The sequence below is a fragment of the Primulina huaijiensis genome, chromosome 18 (assembly GCF_012295235.1).
Source record: "Primulina huaijiensis isolate GDHJ02 chromosome 18, ASM1229523v2, whole genome shotgun sequence".
Lineage (NCBI taxonomy): Eukaryota > Viridiplantae > Streptophyta > Magnoliopsida > Lamiales > Gesneriaceae > Primulina > Primulina huaijiensis.
In genome coordinates, this window is record NC_133323.1 from 7513244 (window position 1) to 7528727 (window position 15484).

General features: G+C 37.5%; 1 protein-coding gene across 1 annotated transcript; it reads left to right on the forward strand.

Moving 5' to 3' along the window:
* Positions 1-7970: 7970 nt before the first annotated feature.
* On the forward strand, positions 7971-9194 carry LOC140964678 (uncharacterized). The gene is made up of 2 exons (XM_073424549.1): positions 7971-8795; positions 8895-9194. Exons 1-2 carry the CDS (start codon positions 7971-7973, stop codon positions 9192-9194), a joined length of 1125 nt encoding a protein of 374 aa, XP_073280650.1.
* The last annotated feature ends 6290 nt before the right edge of the window (positions 9195-15484 follow it).

Genomic DNA, 15484 nt, shown 5'->3' on the forward strand with positions numbered 1-15484 from the left:
ATAGATATATATATATATATATATATATATATATATATATATATATATATATATATAGTTGTCGGAATATTATATTTGTAGATGCATACAACAAAGAACATTCTCACGAATTTCATTTGCTTTCGTGTGAACCGATGAAAACCAACTCGTCAAAGACTTCAAGCTGTTCTCTTTGACCAACATTTCAGGGTTGAAGAATAATAAGAATTCCGACACTCCAAAATACAAAATCGACCAATAAAATATCGCAACCTCTGACTAGTGTCTAAACCCTACTCACATTTGTTCACACAAAATCACAATAATTTCCCCCCCCCCTCCCCCCCCCAATTTTATATAAATTTCATCTTTAAAATATATTAAATTATCTCTTCTCACCCATTCCTAAATTTTTCTTTAAAATGCCAACGAATGTGATGAGTTTATTAAAAAAATGACCCTCAACATGGTAGGAGAGATTATGATTTATAAAAACTTACAATTAATATATATTATGATGAGTATTTAAATCAAATGAGTGTTACATCAAATATCAAGTTATGATGAGCATTTAAATCTGTTAATAAATGGTTATAATGGATGTTTAATCGTTTTTATAAAGCAAAAATACGAAGTAGTTGTTACATTAACTTATTATTAGGTAATTTTTATGCAGGATAGACATCGGACATTGTAAATATAGTATGATTGCAACATCGTCATTTTTTTTTTATCAATAATCAAAACAATAAATGTATCAATGTAAAATTATCACTAAAATCTTATATTTCACATTCATATACAACTAAAACTCAACAAAAAAAATTTAAAACAAAAGGATTAAGCTTCTCGTGTCAGCAATTTATTAGCGTATCCTCGAACTTGTTAATAAGGATGCACATTTCTCGTTAATCCAACGTTAGCATTTGTGAAAAAGCCCATCAATTCCGGCCGGTACGGCAAATAAGACCGCCGTCTGTTCTCCTGCTTGGCCTTGTTCTTCAGGTACACCGCGTGGGCGGACAACGGCGCCGTTTTACCCCTCCCGCTCTTCCTCGCCTTTCCTGTCTCCGCCTTAGGAGACGGAGGCCCGACCTCCCTATTCCTCCTCTTCACCATCGAGTGCGGTGGAGCTTGGCTCTTTTTCAAGAAGACGAATGCATCTTTCCCATCGCTATTGCTCCTCCCGGCGAAATCCTTGAACCGCCAGAACTTCGAAAACCCGGTTGAGTTACTCTTATTGCAGGTCACCGACGTCGCCGCCACAGACCTCCCCGACCACTCGCAGCAGGGTCCGGCGATCTCGTCACTTCCCGGTGTAGCTGACGTCACAAGATGTCCTTCGTCTGATCTTTCGTTTGTTTCCACGAAGACTTTCACCGGGAGCTTCGTCGGTAAGTTCTCTTGCCTCAAATCCTTTAACCCTTCGCCGGAAAAGAATAAATCCCGGTTGAATAAGGGGAAAACCTGCTTCACATCCTCCGCCTCCATTGATGGTGTATTTGCTCCTTCAAACATGAAAGAAAACTCCTCTTCTTCATTATCATCATAGTCATCATCTTCTTCTCCATCGTCTTCGTCTAGATCTTCATCGTGATCTTCATGATTATTTACAGATTCTTCTTCTTCTTCTTGATGTGAATCATCACTGAGCTTCATGTTTGTCATAAAAGCTTGGATTATTTTTGTTTCTGAATATAAATCATGGCCTGTGTCGATTCTCTGCTCGCCTGTTGCCTCCATATTTGAAATTTGAACCTTCTTTCGACCCGTTTGAATTCGTGGATTTGAAGTTTGATATGTTCGAGATGAAAGCGGAGAAATTTATTATATGAAAAGATCACATTGGGTGTTCTTATATACTGGTCGTTTGTTTCTTTCTCCTCAAATTACGTGTATGCGTACAACTTCAAGACCTGGTGTTGGATAATTAAGAACCTTCTAATTATTAGTTAATACGAGCATATTTATATTANACATGTTTATTTTAAATTAAAATAAAACCAGTACAACAATTATTGGAAGTTTACCAGATTGATGTGTGAAATGTTGAAAATTATCAAATGGTACATTCATTTCCTAAAGCGAACTGAAATTTTTTTCCAAATTAAATTAAAATTTCTATGTTCTCATGTATTTGGGAAAGAAATATCATTACTTTGTATATTTTAAAAGTTAAATCTATCATGCACAATATTTAATTAAAATATATTTCATATTTTAGACTTATCTGCCTGTAATAAATTTTTACCTTTTTATTAAGATTTATGCTAATGGTTAAAATTTTGGAAAAAAAATGTGTAATTTAATGTAAAATATTTTCATATCTAAAAACATATAATATAAAGTTTTTCAGTCACACATATGTAGTTTCATAGAAAAAAATTTGTTTTGTTAAAGAAAAACCTATTAGTATCCTAGATTTTTTAGTACATTAATAATACATAAAAATTTCAGTAAGATCATATCACAAATCAATTTTATGAGACAGATTTTCAATTCGACCCAATTAACAAAAAATATTATTTATTATTCAAAAAATATTATCTTTAATAATAGATATGAGTCGGTCACTCATCTCATAGATATAGACTCGTGACAAGACACCTACTCATAATAACATTTCTAAAAAAACTTTAGTCAACAATTCAACACTTTCATTAGATACCAAATTTATAATCACCTAAAAATGCTTATTGTACTATCATTAATATGTAGATAATGAATTAATATGAAATATTCCAGAAGTTGACATTTGACTTTGGCTGTAAAATTTATTTGATGCAAATAAAACCTCACTTCTAGAAAACTATTGTTTATTAATTTAATTTGAGGGAAGCTTGGCTGCTGTCTGCATGTGAAATCGCACAACTCTTTGCTTGAGGAAGAAGTAAAAATAAGGGGAAAGCGTTGGATAAACTAACACGCTTTCTCAGAAACTTTTTGACACTTCTAGTTTTGGATTCTGATTTTTCAAAAATTGACTCTTTGAATTGCGGCACACGTGTGAAGATTATATTGAATCTAATTTAGTTTTGAGTGCTGTACAATCTATCCAAATGAGTCATTTTATATTTTTATCTGCATTTTTTTGTGTTTAGTAGTAGAAAATATTTGAAAAAGAAGAAGAAGTGCAATTCAGGGTAATCTAATTAGTCAAATACCCTCTTAATAAAGCTGATAAATTTGATTTTTAATGATAAAAAATTGAGTAGAGTATGCAAGTTAGAGAAATACTGGGATGAATGACCTCTTGAGAAACTATGATATTTCAAGCTCGTGACGTTTGTACTGTTTGATTTGATTAGTCAGGTGAGTCGTAAAAAAGAAATACTAGATCTTAATGAGTAAAAGTATATATGTTAGGGACTAGTTTGACGATAGGAAAAGGTATGGGTGGAGCTTTCCCTTGACCTGGTGCGGGCAGCTGTTAGCGGCGGAGCTTCCCTTGGCCTGATATTAATAAACTATTAATATTAATGATAGTGTTAACAGGATATTAATAATAATAATTAATTTTTAATAATAAAATAATTAAGTATAATAATATTATAACAAATAAAATATTTATAAATATTATTTAATAAAAAAATAATTATAATAAAAATAAATAATGATGATGATAGTAATAGGAAATGATTAAATAATTATTATTATTTAAATATTTTACATATCATATGATTTGGTTCTGAAAAATAATTTTATTTTATTCTTTTTTATTTTTTCTACACCAGTTATAAGAATAAAATATATATATACTATTCAATTCTCATTTTCATTTTATTTCAAAATCCATTTTATTCATACTTTATTTCATTCCACCATTAATCATGGCATAAGAACTTAATTTAAGTGTGCTTTTAAAAAATGATAATTAATTATTATTTTTCATATTAATTAAAAAAATAGCTTATCCATTGTCACAAATTTCAACAGAGAGAGGAGGGACTGTCTTAATTACATAACAATGTTAGGGGGTGTTTGGTAGAGGTGATAAGGTGGTTTATTTTTTTACCACATCTTATCCCTCGTTTGGTACGCGTGATTATTTAATCAAGTCAATCCCTCCTATAAATGATTAGGTTATATTAGGTAGGTTAAAATAATAACTCCTCAAACCCTATGATTATTTATCCTACTCTTAATCCTTCCTATTTTTCCAATTTTACCCTTCTCCTAAATGCAAACTCACCACCACTTCTTTCCACCGACCGTCCACGGGCAACATCCGCCAAAGGCCGACCACCGCCGCCGGCAACCGTCGGCCACCTCCGCCGGCCACCGCCGACCATCTCCGCCGAACACCGCCGCTGCTTCTGGCTGAACATCGCCACCGACCGCCGGCCGCCGCCGCCGCCGCTTCCGGGCGTCCACCGCCAGCCGCCGACAACCTCTGGCCGACCCCTCCGCCGCCGCCGCCGCCGTCTCCGGCCGACCGATGTCGCCGCCTCTGCCGGACCGTCGCCGCCGGACTAGAAGAAGAAAAACAAAAAAAAGGGAAATTTTGTTATTTTATCAAAAAATTCAAAATTATCCCACACTTAAAAATCATACCAAACATAATACAATTTTACATTATATATTATATTTCTATCACAATCATTTCTTTTATCATTTACATACTAATCATTAGTTTTTTTTATCCTCTAAACCAAACACAGCCTTAGAATAGAAGGAATTTAATTGGGGAAATTTTTTTAAAAAAAACTTTGTCAAACTAAATTTTATAAAAATAATAATAATTCTCAAGTGTATTCGACTGTTTTAAAATATATTGTGAAGGTTAGTTTCAGAAACAAAGTTTGCCCAAAATTATTTTATTAATTATCCATATTTATTGGCCATATAATTTGTTTGCCAAATTCTTATTTTTCTTCTTAAATATTTTATTAATAAACATTTATAAAAAAAGAAACAAAGAAAAACGTTATCCATCATTTTCTAAGAAAATTTCATGTTACTTTAAATCACTATTACCAAAGGACATCTAAATATGAATATTTACCATCAACGGAAAAATTAATAGACATCATATCTATTATTAAATGTTCATCCTCAAATTCACATTTGGAGTGGTACCGTAAAGATAACGTCTCATTATTTCATCTTCTGGATCATATACATTTTTTTTTTTACTTTATATGGTGCAGAGACTATTATGTAAATAAATTTGTCTTAACCAAATTAAATATTTATTCTCAACTATATGAATACGAATTAGTAATGAACTTAATTATCAATTTTCATTGGTAAATTTTTTAAAAATAACCTTGGTTAAAATATGTTTTCGAAAAATTTATAGGATCTATTGGAAGACAAATATTGAGCTACAATAGCTCCTTTTTGAAATGTTAAAAAATGAAATGAATACTGAGAAATTAAATCCAAGCAGAAGAAACTAAAAACAATCTCTCTAAAAATCGATTAAATATTTTGTAAAATATTTACTCGATATGCAAGTTGAAATAACAAAAACGCTTTGGTTGAAGAATTTTATCAAACACTTCATATGCAATATTTTGGTTGATTCAATAATGCATTAAAAAACAGTAGCAATAGTAAGTAAATTCGATAAATAAATATACACGAATTTTTTTATAGATGTTCGAAAATTAACAACTTCTATGCTACCTAATCTTCCCCTTGGAAAGTATCACTAGAAGAGTTTGATTTATACAACCTCTTGTACAAACTCATTTCAACTTAGAACTTATTCATTGCCTTATTGAAACTCTTAACACACTATCGATTGTAGGCCGCAACATCAAAATATGCATAATGTTTTACGTCCCTTATGTCAAAACTATGAACACAATCTTTAATGTCTTTGTGTCAAGACCATCATTCAAAAATATTTTGAAGTTCATATGTTTTTTGTGTAAGTGATTGTGTGTGAGGATTTAATCATGTACAGTGTATTAAACTCTCAAATATATCTTTACACATAGAGGATAGCTCTCACTAAGCTAATCTTACCTATTTAAATTCTCCTTCTTAGGCTTGCTCTTATTCTAACGTGTTTTTCTTCAATTAAGTTGCACATGCTTTGAATCTCCATCAAAGCTTATTGTTTGATCTTCAAAGTATTGTATTTATAACCTATAAGAATGATATAAATGTTAGATATAATAATATGACCGTTTGGAAATGTTCTGTACTGTTTCTGACATTAAAACAGTCATATTTGACTTTCTGACCACTTTTTAATATCAGACTGGCAGGTGGACCACCGCTGTCCTATCAGATTCTGGAAGCTAGAATTCAAGAGCGATCCGGTCGGATTTTGGTGCGGCTAGAGTTTGAGTGATTTGGCTGGAATTTGATCAGCTACTGGAGTTGGGTAGCTGGAGTTTGGCCCAAATCTAGCTGGTCTCTTCTCTTGATTATAGCTCTAGATTCATCGATTTATGAGCAAAATGATGAACATATAAGTTGTAGCTCTTTCTCTTTTATCTGAATCCAGAATCACTCTGATTTTAAGTTTGTATGAGAGTGATATGCTTGAATAACCAGACCATACACGATCTAGAACTTGTTCTTCATTCAATTCAGAATCAGTACATAACCAGCAAATTCATCATAGTGTATCATCAGACTTTGACTTCAGACAATGATTCGTAGATAATTGTCTTCGTTTTCAAACGCATGTTGAATCATTATATTACCATGATTGAGCTGTGAGATATCAAAACACTAAAGCTCAATAGATTTCCAGCTCGGCTTCATTTGAATTCCAACTTTTCAAATCTTTCAAATTGACATCTAACAACCATATACTTGAGAAAATATGTTAGAAACACAGTAACAAGTTTTGTTATCTTCAAAATTAAGATCGCTAGTGATACCCCAGCGATGAACCCATCAAGATCAGGCCCAAACTCCCGGCCCATCTCTAGAGCCCACAGGTGAAGGGCCTATGAGCAGTCCAGGTATTTTCCTATAAATACCAGGTTTGAGCGTATGATTTAGCATTCACTATATTATTTTCAGCAGCACCCTTAGCTGCTCCCCCATATATCCTCGGTCTCTGACTTGAGCGTCGGAGGGGGTACGCCAGGACACCCTCCTGGCCCCCTTCTAATGGTCTTATTCTTGATTTCAGGCTCAGGGTAATCTTAAAGCCCACGTCTGAACTAGTGACGCTCGTTGGAATCGGACCCGAAATTTCTCGTGAGTATCACTTGGCGCCGTCTGTGGGAAGACTTGAGCTGAGACGTAGAGATGGTAGGCAGGAAAGGAAGTAGAAGAGCTACCTCAGCATCATCGCGTCCTCAGAGGAGACCCGAACAATCTCATGTTGAGAAAGACATGAACAACAGCGTCTTGAGACGAGACAAGAACAACCTCGTCAAGAGACAATAACCGAGCAGCCCTTTCACGAGGCAAGGGTCGAGCAAACCCGTCCCAATGAGAATGTGGGGAACTTAAATCTGGAACAGTTGGGCCAATTTATCATCCGGACAGTGGATGAGGCCATGAAAAGAAATCAAGAGTCTGTGTTTGTAGAGGAACAGGCCACCCGTCAGGAGCGTGAGGAAAATGTTGAAGTCCACCAGAGTAGGGTGGAGGAGACACAGCCCCACCAAAGTGGGGAGATTAGTGAGATGGTAGAAATGTGGAAGGAAATACAGATGTTGAGGCAGCAGTTGGGAAGCAGAGCGCCGGCACCCAAGAGATGAATTCCTTTTTCACTAGCCATTTTAGAATAAGGGCTTCCTCCAAATTTTCGACAGTCGAATGTGGGAGAGTACGATGGACATACCGACCCAAAAGAACATTTGGGGAGATTTGAGAACGCGGCTCTGTTGCATCAATATACAGATGGAGTGAAGTGCAGGGTGTTTTTGGGCACGTTGGTGAGGTCAGCCCAGCAGTGGTTTAACACCTTGCAGCCCAACTCCATACGTTCTTTTGAGGACTTCTCAGCTGCCTTCTTGCACCGATTCGCTAGCAGCAAAAGGCACCAGAAAAATTATTTGAGCTTGTTCGTGATGAAACAACAAGAAGCTGAAACTTTGCGAGAGTTTGTCCAGCGTTTCAACAACGCAGCGTTGGAGATACCAGCGACCACTCCTGACATCATGATAAGTGCCTTTACCCAGGGACTTAGAGGAGGAGAGTTCTTTAAATCTTTAGTGAAGAAACCTCCATCAAGTTATGATGATCTATTATCTCGGGCGGAAAAATATGTAAATCTCGAAGATGCCCAGCGGCATAAGAGGATGGAGCAGCGATCTGGGAGAAGTAGAGTTGAGGGAGCGGAAAGAGGAAGTAGGAAGAGAGGCGCGGGCGAGAGAGAGGATGATAAGGCTAGGGGCAGAGGACAATTCTCATCCCATGTTCTTCTGGATGGGAGTCGGGACAAGGTGATGGAAGTGAGGGAGTCCGAGGGGAGGTGGGAGAAGTCGCAAAGGGTTGAGTGTAGTGCTAGATTGCCTTCGCGGGATAGACGAGAAGGATTCTCATCCAGGAGTCGACAGAGGTCTCGCTCGTCCCCTAGGCGTGGTCAAGGCCCTCCATGGATAAATCAGAGGATCGGGGAGCAGAGAGGGGAAGGTCGATGTCAAGATGTCCCTCAGGAACCCGTCGAACCGAGGAGGAGAACGAATGAGGATAACCACCCTATGAGAGGAATGATTCATGTGATCTCGGGGGGTGCTACTGATGGAGACTCTGGGCGAGCTCGGAAGGCACATGGGAGAAGGTTGGAAAACTTTGAGATATCTAGGGGTGCAGACTTACCACAAGACCCCGTCATCAGCTTTGGGCCGGAAGACCTCCGAGGCATTGTGACTCCACATAACGATGCCTTGGTGGTAACGGCCACCATTGCCAATTATGATGTGGCGAGGATATTTATTGATAATGGAAGTTCCGTGAACGTCTTGTTCAAAAGCACGTTGGATCAAATGAAGGTGGAAGGATTTGAGTTTGAGCCGGTCTCCACCCCGCTGTATGGGTTTGCAGAACACGCCATCCTGCCTTTGGGTCAGATGTTCTTCCCTCTATCTTTGGGACACGAACCTTGGCGTATAACAAAGATGACAACATTTACCTTGGTGGACACCCCATCCGCTTACAATGGAATTCTGGGGCGACCAGCCCTAAAGGATTTCAGAGCAGTAGCGTCCACATATCATCAGAAGCTGAAGTTTCCTGTGGAGAAGGGGGTTGGAGTCTTGTGGTCGCGCGTCGGTATTATGAAAGAATCGTGAAGGAAGAAGAAAAGAGAGGTCGCAAGCATTCGCATGGAAGCTTAAGCTCAGTCTTACAGTTGTAGAGTCATTCAGAAAAGCTTCTAAGTTGGTAACTTTGTCCTGTGGAGGTACAAGAGGAGCATAGAGAAAAGTTGGAGAATGCGCTGGGTAAGGCTCTAAAGAGGCCCGTGAACGCTTACAACCTTAGAGAATATTAATCTTGACTTTATTTTTGGTGTATTTCGTTTCTGAATTTGTCTTACGTTATCAGTTGAAATTTAATAAAGCCAAGTTCTTATATTAAGTTCGTGGATGTTCTTGTATTATGGGGATGATATAAATTAAATTTTCCTACTAAGGCATCGCCTAGTAGATGAGCAGAGTGGGAGAGGAGAAAGATTTTATTTTCCTGCTTAGGCTGCGCCCAGTAGAGTAGCAGAGTTGGGGAAAAGAAAAATTTTCATTATCCTGCTAAGGCATCGCCTAGCAGAGGAGTTAGAGGGTGATGGTTGATAATCTTTATTTTCCTGCTAAGGCGTCGCCTAGCAGAGGAGCAGAGTGGGTGATGAGAAAGATTTCGTTATCCTGCTAATGCATCGCCTAGTAGAGGAGCATAATGCAGGAGAAAAATTAACTTTTCCTACTACGACATCGCCTAGTAGAGGAGCAGAGTGGGGGATGAGAAAGATATTGTTATCCTGATAAGGCATCGCCTAGTAGAGGAGCAGGATGCAGGAGAAAAATTAACTTTTCCTTCTAAGGCATCGCCTAGTAGAGGAGCTGAGGATAGGAGAAAAATTAACTTTTCCTGCTAAGGCATCGCCTAGCAGAGGAGCAGAGTGGGGGATGAGAAAGATTTCGTTATCCTGCTAAGGCATCGCCTAGTAGAGGAGCAGAATGCAGGAGAAAAATTAACTTTTCCTACTAAGGCATCGCCTAGTAGAGAAGCAGAGTGCAGGAGAAAAATTAACTTTTCCTACTAAGACATCGCCTAGTAGAGGAGCAGAGTGCATGAGAAAAATTAAACTTTTCCTGCTAAGGCCTCGCCTACCAGAGGAGCAGAGTGGAGAAGGAAAAATTTTATTTTCCTGCTAAGGCATCGCCTAGCAGAGGATCAGAGTTGGGGTGGAGAAAAGTTAAATTTTTCCTGGTAAGGCATCTCCTAGCAGAGGAGCAGAGTGGATGAGAAGAATTTTATTTTCCTGCTAAGGCATCGCCTAGCAGAAGAACAGAGTGGAGGAGGAGAAATAAATTTTCATGCTAAGGCATCGCCTAGCAGAGGATCAGAGTTGGGGCGGAGAAAAGTTAAATTTTTCCTGCTAAGGCATCGCCTATCAGAGGAGCAGAGTTTGGGAGAAAAATCTTTATTTTTCTACTAAGGCGTCGCCTAGCAGAGGAGTTAGAGGGTGATGGTTGATAATCTTTATTTTCCTGCTAAGGCGTCGCCTAGCAGAGGAGTTAGAGGGTGATGGTGGAGAATCTTTATTTTCCTGCGAAGGCGTCGCCTAGCAGAGGAGTTTTATTTTCCTGCTAAGCCCCTGCTTAGCAGAGGAGTTACGAGATGATGATGTGAGAATTTTATTTTCCTGCTAAGGCATAGCCTAGCAGAGGAGTTAGATGGTGAGGATATTGAAATTTTATTTTTCCTGCTAAGAACTATTTTAGCAGAGAAGTCAAGGGCACGGGGAAGTGGAAACTATTTCCCTTCGAAAGCTTAGTAGAGGACCTGGAAGATGGGATCGACCTGACAGGTCAGGTCGTGGGGGTTTGGGGGCAACGCCCCCAAAAGCTATTCAGAAATCACACAACCCTTCGCAAGGGAATATATCAAAATTCTCAACGTACTGGACGAGGATGGGCGATGCCAGCACTCGGGCGCGAGCGCGGCACAGGCGAGGGGCGAGCGTGGCACGGCGTGGGCGAGAAAGCGACGGGCGAGCAAGCGAGGGGCGAGCGCGGCTCACGGCGAGGGGCGAGCGTGGCGCTCGGGGCGCTCGGGCGAGCGTGGCACGGCGTGGGGCGAGCGCGGCATGGCACGGCACGACACGGGCGAGCGCGGCACGGTGTGGGCGAGCAAGCGAGGGGCGAGCGTGGCACAGGGCGAGGGGCGAGCGTGTCACGGCGTGGGCGAGCGGGCGAGGGGCGAGCGGGCGAGCGCAGCACATGGCGAGGGGAGAGCGCGGCACACGGCGCGGGCGAGCAGGCAAGGTCTCGAGCGGGAGAGTAGGCGCGCACGGCGAGGGCTCGGCGTAGGCAAGCAGGCGAGGCTTCGATACTGTCGGCTGGCAGGCGAGGGCGTAGGATGCGTGGGCAGCCGAGCAAGGGAGGTGCGCGCTCGTGCGAGGTGTGGGCAGGGTGATGAAGTAAGCGCGTTGAGCGTAGGCGGGAGAGAGCTGCAAAATCGCGACTTGATTTGTTTCCAAATTTTTGGAGACTGACAGATGGTGGGAAGAAAATGCACAACTCGCACCCGATAACCCGAGAACAGCACAATTAATCGAACTTTGAACCTACGATTCAGTTCGACTCGGGAGGGGGAGACTGGTGATACCCCAGCGATGAACCCATCAAGATCAGGCCCAAACTCCCGGCCCATCTCTAGAGCCCACAGGTGAAGGGCCTATGAGCAGTCCAGGTATTTTCCTATAAATACCAGGTTTGAGCGTATGATTTAGCATTCACTATATTATTTTCAGCAGCACCCTTAGCTGCTCCCCCATATATCCTCGGTCTCTGACTTGAGCGTCGGAGGGACTACGCCAGGACACCCTCCTGGCCCCCTTCTAACGGTCTTATTCTTGATTTCAGGCTCAGGGTAATCTTAAAGCCCACGTCTGAACTAGTGACGCTCGTTGGAATCGGACCCGAAATTTCTCGTGAGTATCAGCTAGCATTTCCGTAATTCGACAAAACTAACCCTCCTTCACTTGAGAATGTTATATATATATTTTTAAAAAGTTTGACCAAATTATTTTACTAATCATCACCAATTTTTATCGTACACACATTGTATTGCTTTTTTTTTTTTTTACCGAAACATTGTTGTATTTCGACTTATATGGGGCGCATAATAAAATTAATACTTTGATAAGTTAAATAATAACCATAAATAAATTTATTTTTATTTAGTTTTTAAACCGTAATGTGATGAATTAATTAGAATTATACAATTTCCATTTATTTTACATACCTGAGCTTAGAATTTAGATGTGGAAAATAAATATTTCAAATTTAAGCTACAAACCAAAAATTAAATTTGCAATTAATGGTGGAAAATTCACAAAATATATTTTAATCAATCATTAGTCTTCATGGCAGATACAAAATAAATGCTTTATTTAACATAATGAAAATGACCATAATATTTAATTATAAAAGTCGTAAAGTCTCTTTCACAATGTCATATGGTTTTGGTTGACAAAGGTTACACTAATCTCCGATCCATCGAGTAGTCATTACGAAATGATACATTAAATCATATATATAGTCGGACTTTAAATTATCAATATTCAAATTGTATAATTAATTTGTGGTTTTTGTAATCCGAATCAGGATTTTAATATAATGGGACAAACAAAAATAAGAAAAAAAATATTTAATTCAAATATTTTAAATCGTATAACACAACAAAAAAATATTATGTGACGATCAAATGATTATCATTAAAACAAAAGTTGTAATTGATAGCCACAACACAAAATACACCTACTTGGGTTTTAATTGGTCGGATTGTTAAGCTCATGAGTCTGAGTAGGTGTACGTCTATCTGTTGATTTTATTTCACATCTCTTATATATCAGTCTTATCTTTCTCCTACCACCAGTCATGTCCTTAACAAAGACAATATTATCCGTTAAAATCTGACGTCATTCTCGTACGACTCATCTAGCCAACCAGATCAATCGGTTCAATGTCAGCAACTTGTCACATGAGAACTTCTAAAGGTCATCCATCTCAGTACTACTCTCACTCATATACACCAAATCATATAAACTTTTGCAAGGTATTCTTACGCCACTAATCCTAACTTAATTAAGTAATAACTTATAATTTTATTGTAATAATGAATGACTTAATGCCCATAACATTCGCTATTTAAACCATTTTCACACTATAATTTCTTGATCGATAAATTAAATTAACAGAGTCAATTAGTTAGTCGCATTAATTAGTTGATCGTCCGACACACACACACACACACACACACACACACACTATATATATATGTGATACGATTGGGATTCAGTTTTCATCGTTTTACAAGCAAATTTTTACAAAATTGAAATTGTTATATAAAAAATGTGGGAGCAAAACATAATTTTATTCCAAATGTTTAGCTAGAGTCCCAAATCTTTTAAATTATGCCCAATTTGGTTTTTTAAGCTAAAAAACTTTCAAAAATGCTCAAAATACCCTTGATCATTTCATTATTATTAGAAAATAATTATACTGGGTCATTAAAATAGTATTAGAGCTTAGGGTTTTTACTCCAACATACTAAATTATTATTATTTAGTAATTTGTTTTGATGAGGAGGAGATTTTTTTTCCTGAAAATATGGATGCGAAGATATGTTTGAGATTTATTATTTACATGGTTTATTCCAATATCTTGAAATATTTGGCTAATGTGCCTGTAATTACCCGAAACCTTATTTTAAATGATTTATTTATTTGTTTGTTTGTTGATTCATGTGATTTTTAATAAATAAAAGAACAAAGATAATAAAATTAATATTCTATTTTTCGATCTAGAACAATAATCAAAATGATACTGAAAATCGATGTTTCTTAACAAATAATTTACTAAAATAGTTAAACCAAAATATCTTACATAAATTCGATCGTACCAATGAAGTTTAACCGAAATTTTACTAACCCCGTCGATTATAGATCGCAAAAGTGCATGGTGGGCTTGATAGCAATATAATCCTAGTCAATCGTCATTAATTAAAGATTAATGCATATCATTATGTCTTCAAAAACGATATTTCATAATTTATTAATGGAATTCTACATGATTGGTAGACAAGGCCCAGATTTTTACGTAGGAATAAGTTTATTAATAGGCTGGATAGATAATACATACTTTTCCCGGATTTTTCGATGCTAATAGAGAAGATCATATATATATGACATCATAGATCAAACCAATAACATGGTCATATCTCCCAAGATTAATAATAGATCGGCCCTCCTGCTAGCATGAAACAAACCCTTTATTTCGCATAGTTGATATTACATTTTCTGTGGACTAGCTAATTGAAGTTTAGCTCCTGTGTTTTAAAAAATCAGACGAATTGCTCAGATATCAGTGAGTGAGGTTTATTTAGGTTGGGTAATATATTTGGATTCAATGCCCTTCGTGCTCTTTCCAGTTTACTTAATTTTTTTTATTTCGATTTTCTTTTCACTTCAACTAAGCTCATAGTTTCGGAATTTCTATGTGAATCAAGCTCGAGAAAAGTAAAAACTAAAAAAAGTATCATGAGCAATTGTAATAATCGTGGATAAACTTTCATCATTAATCTTCAGACTTTCTAGAGATCCCCAATGAAACTTAAACAACCTATAAAAGATTTATATATGCGAAATAGGGGTGAAATATGTTTGGTTTTATAAAAAATGAAAGATATATTAATTTATTAATTTTTTTAAAAGATTTTATGTTTTTGAGACTTTTCAAAAGAGGTTTGGTGCAAGCAATTAGCCTATTTATAGCTATTACACACAGTTCAAAACATCAAATATAACAGGATTGATGGAATCAACATAACAAAAACCATCAAGCTTGAACATAAGGAATAATTGATGATACATATTCTATATTCTACAATATAAAGTCTGTGACTAGAGAACTTAATTTTAGTCTTTAAAACAAACCAATAAACCAAAATTTTCCGAAATATTCTTTTCCATAACACATGAGAAAAATGCAAATATAACTCAGACATTATTCCAATATAATTACATATTTATACGAGTTTTAGTTTACTTATTTTATATACACACACACACACACACACATGCATCTGAGTAAATTGATGCAGGATTCCAAGAGCAGATTGGTAGCTATAGTGTGGGGGCAGATTAAGGATCACATTGGCAATATTTGTGCCGATTAAAGCTTGAGGTATTCACCATTCAGGATCTGTGATTGCTGCAGAACTCATTGCCATTCAGTATGGCTTGATGCTCGGACTCCTCTCATGTTGTCCAAATGCTGCAATCGTCATTGGAGTTTCTCTGGTTTAATTATTTCTAACATTGTAGAGCTACTTCTTTCTGGTATAGTTTTCAGATCATATA